General features: G+C 44.7%; 1 protein-coding gene across 2 annotated transcripts in view; it reads left to right on the top strand.

Moving 5' to 3' along the window:
* The window catches only part of shank2b (SH3 and multiple ankyrin repeat domains 2b), a 919,901-nt gene that overhangs the window by 193,255 nt on the left and 713,367 nt on the right, over positions 1-13,279 (top strand). For both annotated transcript variants that reach the window (XM_080189952.1, XM_080189951.1), the window contains exon 7: positions 6,406-6,557. In XM_080189952.1, coding sequence (XP_080046078.1) covers positions 6,406-6,557 — 152 coding nt within the window. The remainder of the gene's footprint in view (positions 1-6,405; positions 6,558-13,279) is intronic.

The following is a 13,279-nucleotide window of genomic DNA, read 5'->3' as shown; positions in this document are numbered from 1 at the left end:
GGCAAAAACAGTAAAATCAACAACAAAATGAACAATTTGGATAGGGGAAGAAATTGCAATTATGTGCCAGAACAAGGTTGCTAAAATGGTCAAGTGAATGGGAAAACAGTAAGCCTGCGTGGAAGAGTCTTAAAGTTCATCAAGATAGATATATCCCAGGGACCTGATGAAGCGTATCCCAGGACATTGTGGGAGGCTAGGAAGGAAGTTGTGGGTCCCTGGGAGAGCAGATGAGGTGTCTCAGATTGGAGGGTGGTAAGTGTTGTTCCTTTGTTTAAGAAGGGCTGCAGGGAAAAGCCTGGGAACTACAGGCCAGAGAGCCTAACGTCTGTGGTGGGTAAGTTGTTAGAAGGTATTCTGAGAGACAGGATCTACAGGCATTTAGAAAGGCAAGTGCTGATTAGGGACAGCCAGCATGGCTTTGTGAGTGAGAAGTCATGTCTCAAGATGATAAAAGCATTTTGTGCGCCTTGTCCGACATCCAGAGAAAGGAAAATTTGGACCATTTTAAATTACCTTGCTTTCACCATTTAGCTGGTTAACACTATTTTACACCCCACTGGTGAAAGAAATACACAAAACACTCACAACTTGCTCAGGTGATTGTCATTTATTCCCTCTGTGCCCTCCCTTGGTTTGGAGATCTTCCTTGTGCACGTTCTCCTCAGTGCAACAGCTGGAAGACATTTTGCTTTTCACAACTCAACCCAATGCATGCTGCACCCTCTCTTTATTTGGGATTGACCCTCCTGTAATGACTTTAATCAGGCAATTGAGGTGGGCCTGTTAGAATATGAACTCCCTGATTAAGGGCCCAAATCGATGGGCCAGTCAGGGAGTCTCCTGCTCTGTCTTTAACCAGGAGTGCCGGCCCCTCTGGGACTGTGAGTGTGGGCTGTTAACTGAGAGCACTTGGTATGAAAGTGTGAGACATTAAATAAAGGGGTTTTGGTGAAGGGACTTCTGCCTCTTCCCCACTTGAAAGACGTACTGGTTAAGTGCATTGGCCGTGCCAAATTCTCCCTCCCTGAACAGGTGCCGGAGTGTGGCGACTGGGGGATTTTCATAGTAACTTCATTGCAGTGTTAATGTAAGCCTACTTGTCACTACTCTACCTGTACTCCTGCATGTAACTAACTGGGCACTAATAAATAAACTTTAAACTTTTCTAAAAAGCGTAAGTCAGCTAATTAATCTGCAGGGTGCCCTCAGTAAGTGACCAATATTTCTCAGGCTCCCGGGTTATTGAGTGACTGGCTCCGTTTTGTTGTGAGTGTCGATTGGTGAGGTAACTGTGTGTTAATTCTCAGTTACCTGACCTCTCGGAAATCACACAGGAACAAAATGCCAGTCTCCCTAGGCGTGCTTAAGTAAAAGAATAACCACTAATGACACATTTGTCAGCTGCTAAGAATAGATTTCCTTCCCCAAAAGTGACTGATTACACTTTGACAGTATCTCCTGGAAAAAGTCAGCGCGTCCTTTCTGTTTCCAGGCCCTGTCTGAGCTGCTGTCTACTTCCCGACAACTCCTGTTTTTAGATTGACATTTGCAATTTTGTTGGCTTTTGGTTTGTATAATTGCTCTGCTCTTTACTTCAAAGAGTCCTCAGGCTCTGAGGATTTCCCTCGGAATATTAGCTGAGATTAAGAAAGAAGCTCCTGGTTTGAATTTATCGGAAAGTCTCCAGTCCGGATCAATTTAGACTTTGGGTGACACACGCTGGTTGAATCTTGTAAATGCATCTTGATTCACCATTATTTAAAAAAAAGCAACTTGCGCTACACATAAGAATCTGCCCTAAATACGTGAATTTAAATAACACTCTTCCCCCAAAGCAGCACAAATTTCACAAATGTACCACTCTGCATACACAGTTGTACACACTTAAACTTGTGAAACCCCAGAGGAATATTTATAGTTATAGAGTCATAGAGGTTTACAGCATGGAAACAGACCCTTCGGCCCAACTTGTCTATGCTGCCTTTTTTTTTTGAACCCCTAAACTAATCCCAATTTCCCGCATTTGGCCCATATCCCTCTATATCCATTGTACCCATGTAACTATCTAAATGCTTTTTAAAAGATAAGATTGTACTCGCCTCTACTACTGCCTCTAGCAGCTTGTTCCAGACACTCACCACCCTCTGTGTGAAAAAAAATTGTCCCTCTGGACACTTTTGTATCTCTCCTCTCTCATCTTAAACCTATGCCCTCTAGTTTTAGACTCCCCTACCTTTGGGAAAAGATATTGACTATCGACCTTGTCTATGCCCCTCATTATTTTATAGATCTCTATAAAGTCACCCCTCAGCCTCCTACAGTCCAGAGAAAAAAGTCCCATTCTATTCAGCCTCTCCTTATAACTCAATCCATCAAGTCCTGGTAGCATCCTAGTAAATCTTTTCTGCACTCTTTCTAGTTTAATAATATCCTTTCTATAATAGGGTGACCAGAATTGTACACAGTATTCCAAATGTCTTGTACAACGTCAACAAGACATCCCAACTACTGTTTTCAACATTCTGACCAATGAAACCAAGCATGCCGAATGCCTTCTTCGCCACTCTGTCCTCCTGTGACTCCACTTTCAAGGAGCTATGAACGTGTACCCCTAGATCTCTTTGTTCTGTAACTCTTCCCAACACCCTACCATTAACTGAGTAAGTCCTGCCCTGGTTTGATCAACCAAAATGCATTGTCTAAATTAAATTTGTCTAAATTTACTCACATGCCTACACCCCTGGACTCTCCTCGCATTTTCTAAATTAAACTCCATCTGCCATTCATCAGCTCACTGGCCCAATTGATCAAGATCCCGCTGGAAAGTTTTTGGTGGGAAATAGTTCTTTTCCTTTGGATTTTATTTTCGTCATTAATGTACAGCAGAGAAACAGACCATTCAGCCCATCCAATTAGATATTCTAATATATATGGAAGTGGATCCTTTTATGTCATGATGAGAGGAGATATGATTCTACTGCTTTTTGAATAAGTTTTCATGCTATGACTTCTGGAGTGAGTGAGGGGATGGTGATGAGTGGGTAAGTGGGTGAGTGAATGAGTGGGTGGGTGAGTGAATGAATGGTGAATGAATGAGTGGTGAATGGGTGAGTAGGTGGGTGAGTGAGTGGGTGAATGGGTGAGTGACTGAGTGAGCAGATGAATGGGTGTGAGTGGGGGGTGAGTCAGTGAGTGAGTGACTGAGGGAGTGAGTGAATGAGTAAGTGGGTGAGTGAGGGAGTGGGTGAGTGAATGGGTAAGTGGGTGAATGAATGAGTGAGTGAGTTGGTGAGCGAATGAGTGGTGACTGAGTGAGTGCGTGGGTGAGTGAATGACTAAGTGTGTGGGTGGGTGAGTGACTGAGTGATTGGGTAAGTTGGTAAGTGAATGAGTGAGTGAGTAAGTGGGTGGGTGAGTGAATGAGTTGGTGAGTGAATGAGTTGGTGAGTGAATGACTGAGGGGGTGGCTGAGTGAGTGGGTGAGTGTCTAGGTGTGTAATTGGTTGGGGGGTGAGTTAAGCAGCTAACTGGGAAGGGTGGCAACTGAGCAGAGAGGTTTGTGGGTGAGGTGGCAGCTGGGTTGAGTGGTAGATGGATGAGGTGGGTTGGTGGCTCGAGGCAATAGGTTGAGCCAGGAGGAGTCGTCAGTTTTTAGGCTTGTCTGGTCTGGCTGGGGAGAAATCGAGGATCGGGGGTGGGAGGAGTAGACCGCTGGTGATGGGAGTTAGCCAGGTTGGCTAGGAGGGAATGTTGGGAGTAATTGGGTGGTGGAAGCTAGGCTTCTGGATTGGGTTGTGGAGGGGATCAGGGGGAGGTGAATGAGGGATTAGGATGGTCAGATCGGGAGGAGTCAGGAAGTGATGGCGAGTTGGATGTTCAGGGGCATTAGCCAGAGGGTTGAGGAGGAAGTTGGCGATGTCAGTTACATAGTTACCCCAGGGTTAGATTGGGATTTTTCTGTCCGACATTTCCTGGGTGACAGTAGCGAAGCGGAACTTTCTGCGGTCTCTGACTATAACACAGAATTGGGGACTTTTTTGGAGGGTCCATGGATCAGGGCAATTGCCTATTGGGAGTCTAACCTTCTCAGGCAATTCCCAGAGAGTCTGCATCAGGACTTCACCAAACTTCTGAAGTGCATCCTGTGTCCATGTCCAGCCTCTGACAATCCAGAGACCAGAAAATCTGGGCCTTTACAAATTGCCTTGCTTTCACGGTTAAGCTGGTTAAATGTGGGTTAACATGATTTTACACCCCGCTGGTCAAAGGAATACGTAAAACACTCAACTTGCTCAGGGGACTGACATTTATTCTCTTTGTGCCTCCCCTTGGTTTGGAGATCTTCATAGAATCCCAACAGTGCAGAAGGAGGCTACTCGGCCCATCAACCTGCACCAACAACAATCCCAACCAGACCCTATCCCCTTAACCCCATGGATGAACGTGTGAATTTAACACCACTTCAGAATGAACTGGGAAGGATTTGTGTTGCCCCATTAGGAAGTAGGGAGATGCTGAAGGGCAGAATCCATTTCACTCAGGACCTTAAGGGGAAGTATAAGGCAAGAAGAGTCTTTCAAGCTATTTCCATATCACTTCAGTTCTGCACCTTTACAGTTCTTCAGTCTTGCTCAGTTGATGGTGGCGCTGAAGAAAACTTGCCATGTTTGCTAAGGCCATCAACACAGATGACCTTTCTGTTATAAGATGGGCTTTCCAGCTAATGTCCTTGATAGTTCAGGAAAGGATACTGATGTTGGCTGCATGGGATCCAAACATTGGGTCTTCCCTGGTCTGATTAGTTTGGGGTCCTGGGAAGAGCCTCTACACCACAGGAAAATAACAGTGTGCTAACTGTGCCAAAGCAATGGAGGTAGTTTGAATGTTTAGTTCCCCCATGAGTGCGTGGGTTTCCTCTGGGTGTTCTGGTTTCCTCCCACATTCCAAAGATATGCAGATTAGGTGTATTAACCATGCTAAATTGTCCCTTAGTTTCAGGGGAACTAGCTAGGGTAAATGCACTGGGTTGCGATGATAGGCCCTGAGTGGAATTGTGGTCGATGGGCCAAATGGCCTCCTTCTGCACAGTAGGATTCTATCTCTCCAAACGCCCCAGAAAAGAGCAATCAAGATTTCAGTCACGTCATAGGATTGTTAATTTGTGATATCAAGACAGCAGCATTTAAAGCTGGCAGGCATTCTGGCCACCCAGGAGAAAGGCTCTTTAACAATGGTCACAACTTCAGCATTAAACTGGTGACTTCCTGATCCCATTCTGATGCCATTGAATCACCTGATGAAGGAGCAGCATTCTGAAAGCTCGTGATTCCAAATAAACCTACTGGACTTTACTTGGTATTATGAGACTCCTTACTGTACCATTCTATGACGCTACCACCACATTTATAATGGGAACTGCTTATATTAGGCAGAAAGCGAGAGACAGAGTAATTACACGAACCAAGGGCCTCAGTTTTGCATTGTAAAGCTCTGCCTATATTGTAGATTTCCCTCCTTTCCAAAGCTCTTTAATCTTTTACTACTTGACCTGAAATAATATCTCAAAGTACATAAAATGGCCAGAATGTGTAACTTTAAAGTAAACCCTGAATTATATCCATATGTACAGAACCAATTAACCCTGTATCCTTCCAGCCCATAATAAAGACTATGGTCGCATTTCCAGGGGATCATTGTGACTTGTGCTGAATTATTCCAGTAATATTATTTCGATAGGAAGGCTAAGTCTCGTGCGGTGAGTGGCTATTGAGTCATACATTTTTTCTCTAGCCCCAACGCACGAGGCCAGTGGGGTATCAATTGGTATGTGTAAGATTGTATATATTGAAGGAGATTAGAGGTTCTTTCAATTTATTCACTCATCAATATGTAACCAAAATAATACAGCCATGACATTGAGTAGAAAGTAGGTCTGTGAAAAACTTTTCAACTCTTCTGGTTTTTATGAATAGTATGATGTGGATGTTTAGTTGTGAGAAGTGTTTGCAATATGCGTTTGATTAAACAATTAAAATTCATTAGCTTGCAACCTCGGCAGCTCTAACCAGCACGCCAGTAATTTATTGCCTCACTCATGAATGTTATCACTTAATTAAGCAGCCATCTGTTTTGGTGGCTGGTGAGAACCTGTGTGTGTGTGTGTGTGTGCGCGTGTGTGCGTGTGTGTGTGTGTGTGTGCGTGCGCACGCGCGCGTGTCCATGTGCACATATATGTAAGTGTGTGTGCACATGCATGTGTGTTTGTGTACGTCTGTGTGCGTGTGCATATATATGCATGTGTGTGTGTGTGTGTGCGGTACGCGCATGTGCATGTGTGTGTATATACGTGTGCGTATGAGAAATACACTGCGAACCAACCATATGGCAATTTCACCTCCACAGAAACTCCATTGACACTGGCTGCTCAGCTAGAGACCCCAGTGGAGGTGATCAAAGCTCTGAGGAACGGGGGTGCACATCTGGATTTCCGAGCCAAGGATGGAGTGACACCTCTGCACAAAGCTGCAAGGGCCAAGAACCAAACTGCACTCATGGTAAGATTAGGGATATAAGAACAAGAGGAGACCATTCAGCCCTTCAAGCCTACTCTGCCATTTAATTCTGCCATTCAGTAAGATCTCTGCTGGTGTGTATTCTCGCTCCATTCACCCAACCTGGCTCCATATTTTTTAATGCACTTAGCTAGCAAAAGTCTATCAATCTCAGATATTAAAGTTATTAATTAAGCTAATATCTACGATTTTTAATGGCAGAAATTTTCTTGGATAATATGAGGGATGAGAGGCTGAGAGATTAGATAAACTGGGATTGTGCTATTGTCTGGAAATAGACACTTCAACCTATGAATTTTAACTCTTTTACCAAGAAGCCTTTTCTTGTGTGTTGAACAGAGGACAGAGTCGACCCTCGATTATACTTAAATATACTTAGTCTTTATTATAATGCTTTCGGTACTAAAATTCAACAAACATCTTCATTGAAATCAATTTCATTAATTTAAAACAAACACTACTCTAGCACATTTATCTGAGACCTGAATATTATCTATGAGGTTGAACTGGCCAGACTTGCTCAATTGGGCATGAATTTTGGTCTTAGGTCTTTGCTGAGTTCCAAACTCAGGGCCTTCCATGTGGTGAAAACTGGTCCCAGGTCTTTGCTGATTCTTCACTAGATCTTTGCTGCGTCTCTGGTGCCGACATGGAGTCTTCGCTGGCAAAGTTTCTAGGCTTTCCCTCTTATTCTTCTTTAGGTGTATTTCCAGAAAGTTCCATGGTCCAGAGTCCAAATATGTAAGCCGCCAGAAGTAGATCCGTATTCCTGGGTACAGGGAGCGCACATAGCCCCTCTATATATATATAGAAAAGGCACCGTGTCTGGGTAAACATCCGTTACATCATTCTTATTTGGTCAGAGGAGGGAGCTTCAGCCCACTGTACGCGGGCCATGTCATGACTTGCCCTGCTTGCCTTGGTTTACCTTGGCTTATCCTAACTCCCATCAGGCCTGGCTGCTCTGGCTGTTGGCCTCCTGGCCACAGTACTCCTCAGGGCAGGGAAGGGAAATATTAATAGTCATGTTCAAAATCATAGTTTTGGTAGATTAAATCAGGAGAAATTATTTATTATATGGTGAAAAATGTGGAAACCTGGGGGACGTGGTGCTTTATTGTGCAGTGCCTTTTATTTAGTCTTTTGACCACCTCTGTGTGCATTCAGACTGTAAACCCTCCGAAATGTTAAGTCCTCTCTTCCAAGGTGCTGGCAGGCTCCATCGTGGCTACTGTCTGCCTTTGTCATCCTGCAGGCAGCTCTTGCCTCTGTTCTAATTTGCGTATTTAAATTTGCCGATTATGATGTGGCATTGGGCCGACACTGGGAAATTCTTCAGGCATTCTATTCCCAACCCTAAATTAAAAATTAAACCCCAAAGATCACAGATTTAAACTAATTAGTGAAATAACTGGAAGGGTAATGAGGAGTATCCTTTTCACACTGAGGGCTGTTAATTACAATGGGCTGAAAGTGCGGTGTAAACAGATTCCATCAGAATTTTCCAATGGCAATTTTACTTTTTAATTCATTTGTTCACAAGACATGGGCACTGTCAAAGCCAGCATTGTTGGCCATCCATAATTGTTCTTGGGAAGGCAGTGGGAAGCTGCCTTCTTGAACTGGTATATTCATGTGATGTAGGTGTATCTACAGTGCTGTTAGGGAGGGAGTTCGAGGATTTTGATCCAGTGACAGTGGAAGAACAGTAATATGGTTTTTTAAAGTTTAAAGTTTATTTATTTGTCACAAGTAAAGCTTACAGTAACATTGCAATGAAGTTACTGTGATATTCCCCTAGTCGCCATACTTTGGCGCCTGTTTGGGCCAATGCACCTAACCAGCATGTATTTCAGACTGTGGGAGGAAACCAGAGCACCCGGACAAAACCCACACAGACACAGGGAGAACATGCAAACTCTACACAGACAGTGACCCAAGCCAGGAATCGAACCCAGGTCTCTGGCACTGTGAGGCAGCAGTACAAGTCGCTGTGCCGCCATGCCACCCCACATGTGACATGTGGTTTGGAGGGGAACATGCAGGTAATAGTGTTCCCAGGTATCTACTTCCCTTGTCCTTCTGTTTGGTAGTGGCCATAGTTTTGGAAGATACAATTGAAGGAGCCTTGATGAGTTGCTGCAGTGCATCATGTAGATGATACACGTTTTGCATCAGTACTGGAAGGAGTGAAGTTTTAAGGTGATGGAGGGTGTGCCAATCAAATAAGCTGCTTTGTCTGGCCTGGTATTAAACTTCTTGAATGTGCTTGGGGCTGCACTCAACCAGGAAAGTGAAAAGTCTTCCATCACACTCCTGACTTATGCCTTGTAGATGGTGGACACTTTGGGGATTCAGGAGTTACTCCTAGCAGAATTCTAGCCTTTGCACTTGTAGCCACAGTGTTTATATGATGGGTTCAGTTCAGTTTCTGATCAATGTAAGCCCCATGATGTTGATATTGAGTGATGATCATGCCTTTGAATGTCAAAAGGAGGCAGTTAGATTCTCACTTGTTCGAGATGTATTTACACATTTATTGAGAAAACAAAATAGTGTGTGAGTACAGCTCAGGGATGATGAACCAAAAAACAACCTCATTTTTGATTGTTCCTTGTCCACACATTTGTCACAAGTATTCTAAACAACTTATTATGATCATTCTTCCCCGAGTACTCCCCTACTGAAGCATGCTCTTCTTACCCCACTTCAATCCTCAAAACTTATCCAGCACTGCTTCCTTCCTCATTAAGTTGGAAACACACTGTACACATTTTAAGGATTCCTCCCTCTCCTTGCACCTAATGCCTTTACAATCCCAGTCCATTTTAAGATAATTGACATGCTCCGTTATCAATAATAATGCATCTTTCTGTTACTTTGATACTGAAATTTAATGTTCAGAGCCTCAGTTTGTGCTTAGCTTTTGTTTGATTTGGATGCAAATTTCAGTCCCAGCCTTTTAGCTTAAAGAAGGCAAACTGTGATGAGATTGGTCATTGTTGCTCAAGTCAAACTAACATTTACTGGGCATCTTGCATTGCCAGATCACACTGAGTCTTGATTAGACTGTGATTCCAAACTTGTTTAAAGCAGTGGAAGGCAGATTCTATAATGCTATGATGGTAAATCACTCTTTGTTCAACAATCTATCCTTTAGAGGGCCTACCAGAGCAAAGCACAACATTGAGCTGATATGGATAGCTCACAGTGAATTACATAGAATTCACAGTAGCAAAACAGGCCATTCAACCCATCTGCTCTGGCTAGTGTTTACACCCCATCTGAGCCTCCCCCACACCCCAGTTGTGTTCCTATCTTTCTATGTTCCCCTCCCCTCTTTATCGAAACTCTTTCTCTAGCATATCCCCTATTCCTTTTCCCCCTCATATCTTAACCCAGCTAATGTGTGCTGTTCACTTCAACTACTGCATGTGGGAGTAAGTCCCACAATCCAACCACTCTCGGAGTAAAGAGGTTTCTCTTGAATTCCTTGTTGCCTTTATTAGTAACTAACTTATATTTATCGCCCCTCCCCCACCACTGTCCCCTCCCACAATCGGAAATATCCGCCGATATCTTGCTGCCATTTACATCGGTGGGATCTTACGGTCCTGTCGATGGTGCATCCCCCCCCCACCGCCCCCCCCAGGCAGCGAGGGATGCATTCAACGCGAGACTATAAGATCTAGACGCAAGCGAGCAATGCGCTTCCTCCCACTGCCGTGAGACACTTACCTGCTAAATGCTTCTTAAAAGACAAAATTGTACCTGCCTCTAGAACCACACAGTGCAGAAAGAGGCCCTTCGGCCCATCGAGTCTGCACCGAACACAATCCCATTCAGGCCCTACCCCCACATATTATACCCACTAACCCCTCTAACCTACACATTCCTGGACACTAAGGGGCAATTTCTTAGCACGGCCAATCAATCTAGCTTGCACATCTTTGGACTGTGAGAGGAAACCGGTGCACCCGGAGGAAACCCACACAGACACGAGGAGAATGTGCAAACTCCACACAGACAGTGACCTGAGCCAGGAATCAAACCCAGGACCCTGGAGCTGTGAAGCAGCAGTGCTAACCACTGTGCTACCGTGCCGCCCATACTGCTACCTCTGGCAGCTTGCTCCAGACACTCATCACCCTCTGTGTGAAAAGTATGGTTGGCAATTGCCGACAGCAGGTTAAGCGGCTGCCCACATGAAGAGGCATCCTATTCAGACATTATTCAGACATCCTATTCAGACATTAACAGGCTGCTTAAGCCTCCAGTGCGGTGGGCAGGAATGGGATATGCATCACCTGCCGTATCTTATCAAGAAATCAGTGCCGATTGCCCCCATCTGAAAGAAGTATTTGATCCTTGGCATGAAGTAAGGAGCCTAAAGTTGGTTTGAGACCCTTCCGCCCCCCAACACACCACCACCGCCCTCACCCCACATTTGTGTGGGTTTCATCTGTGTGCTCCATTTTGCTCCTATAGACTAAAGATGCACAAGTTAGGCAGAGTTACAGGGTTATTGGAATGGGGTGGGAGAGGGGATAGAGTGCTTCTTTGGAGGGCTGGTGCAGATATGATGGGCTGACTAGCCTCCTTCTGCACTGTAGCGATTCTATGGGCCATTGGTGGTGTCATAGTGATACAATCTTCAATTTTGCCTCGCTGATGAGCTGTCTGATTCAGTGGAAATGAAAGCCAGTATTGAGTGAGACTTGGGCATCATTGGGATGGTATGGTGACACAGTGGCTGGCATTGCTGCCTCACAGTGCCAGGGACCCCAGTTTGAATCCTGCTTTGGGTCACTGAGTGTGTGGAGTTTGCACATTCTCCCTGTGTCTGTGTGGGTTTCCTCCCATAGTCCAAAGATGTGTGGGTTAGGTGGATTGGCCATGATAAATTGTCCCTTAGTGTCAGGGCGATTAGGAGGATAAATATGTGGGGTTATGGGGATAGGACCTGAGTATGATTGTTTTCAGTGCAGGCTCGATGGGCGAAATGGCCTCATCTTTCTGCACTGTGGATTTTATCTATCATTGTTCAGACAGAAGGATCACTCTCTGTATGCTCACAAACAAAAGTGCCTGACATGTTGGGCCAGTGTATCTGTGTTTAATCAAATAAAGCGACAACTCGACAATATTTGATGGGTTGAGTCAAGCTGTAACTCAGGAATGAATGCATAACTCATGGGCCGTGACCTTCCATTTCTTCACACTGATCCCGCAGATGGTGCACCTCCACCATGTGTTCCCTGGCAGTGTGGGGTGGAATCGATGGGAAATCCCTTTGATAGTGGAGGGACAGAAAGATCCTGCTGCAGGAAAAACACTGCAGGGAGGCCAGAGAATTCCACCCTTGTATTACTGCTTCAGTATTGCTGAAAAAAAAACATTTTGTTGAAGCTTTTCATCTTGTACTCATCAGGACAATTGCAAGAATCCTGATGAGTGTAAGACGAAAAGCTTTGACAAAATGCATTTTTTAAGCAAAACTCAAGTTCTGCACTACCAAAAGACTATTTTATTATTCCTTCTATTGTACTTTGCCGATATCATATACAGTAGTCTTTGCACAGCTGCACAAGGAAGTATTTGTACTTCCAATCTCAGTTTGACATACACACAAAAAAAAATGACAAGATGCACACATCACATCAGGGGCAATATGCAGAGTGTTCATTTGAGGATGTTCGATTAAACCCAACCTACATTCTGTGGAAATTTTGTAGCTGTGTAATTAATCCTGGTATTGATTTCAGCTCAGAGTTTCCCCAGGTCTTCCCTGAGCTGTTCGTGTGGGCTAACTTTGCTGTAGTATTACAAATGGAAGACTTATGTTGAATTTCAGGAACTCAACGCCTGGATAATTTCTGGGTCCCAGTCCTGTGCCACAACCGCGTTGCTCACTCGACACAACCTTGAGATGTAGATGTCCTAATTTGGGCTCGGTGTCCAAGTGTTATCAGCAGTGGGGAGCCATCTGTAGGTTGGTAAAGGTTGGCAACAACCCAAGGTGGGATTTTGCAGAAGACAGCAAGTAGCAAGGTACCTCCCAATCTACCTTGGGAGGAGCAACTGCCTCGCCCAGCGCAAAATTAACCAAATGGTCAGATGCGAGGCAAAAAGCACGATCTGGTGCAAGATCCTCCAGTTCCTGAAATTTTCCAAAGCTTTTATCTTCTGCCCACTTTGATCCCAATTATCTCTGTACTAACGTGCATCAGACCGATTGGGTTTGGTAACTTTGAGAATTGCCCCTCCTACTTCCCCCTCCCACCCTGGTCCATTAACAAACTCCTCAAGGAGTTTAATGGGCTATTAATTGGAGGTGAGTGGATTCTTTGTTACCCTCTCCTGCTGTCCTTTTGAAGATTGTGTTGCATTCAGATGGCCACCAGATCCATTGCCAGCCTCCGGGATCACCATTTTCACATTTTAAAAAAAATTCATAAATGGATGTGGACATCGCTGGCTGGGCCAGCATTTATTGCTGTTGCTCTGGAGTCACATTGTAGGTCAGATCAGGTAATGATGGCAGATTTCCTTCCCTACAGGGCAATAGTGCGGCTACACGGTAGCACAGTCATTAGCACTGCAACTTCACAGCACCAGGGGCCTGGGTTCAATTCCCAGCTTGGGTGACTATCTGTTTGGAGTTTGCATGTTCTCCCCATGTCTGTGTGGGTTCCCTCCCACAT

The sequence above is a fragment of the Carcharhinus amblyrhynchos genome, chromosome 6 (genome assembly GCF_965287045.1).
Source record: "Carcharhinus amblyrhynchos chromosome 6, sCarAmb.v2.hapA, whole genome shotgun sequence".
In the NCBI taxonomy this organism is placed as follows: Eukaryota; Metazoa; Chordata; class Chondrichthyes; order Carcharhiniformes; family Carcharhinidae; genus Carcharhinus; species Carcharhinus amblyrhynchos.
Note: the sequence above shows the minus strand (reverse complement) of the source record. Positions and strands in the feature narration are given on the sequence as shown.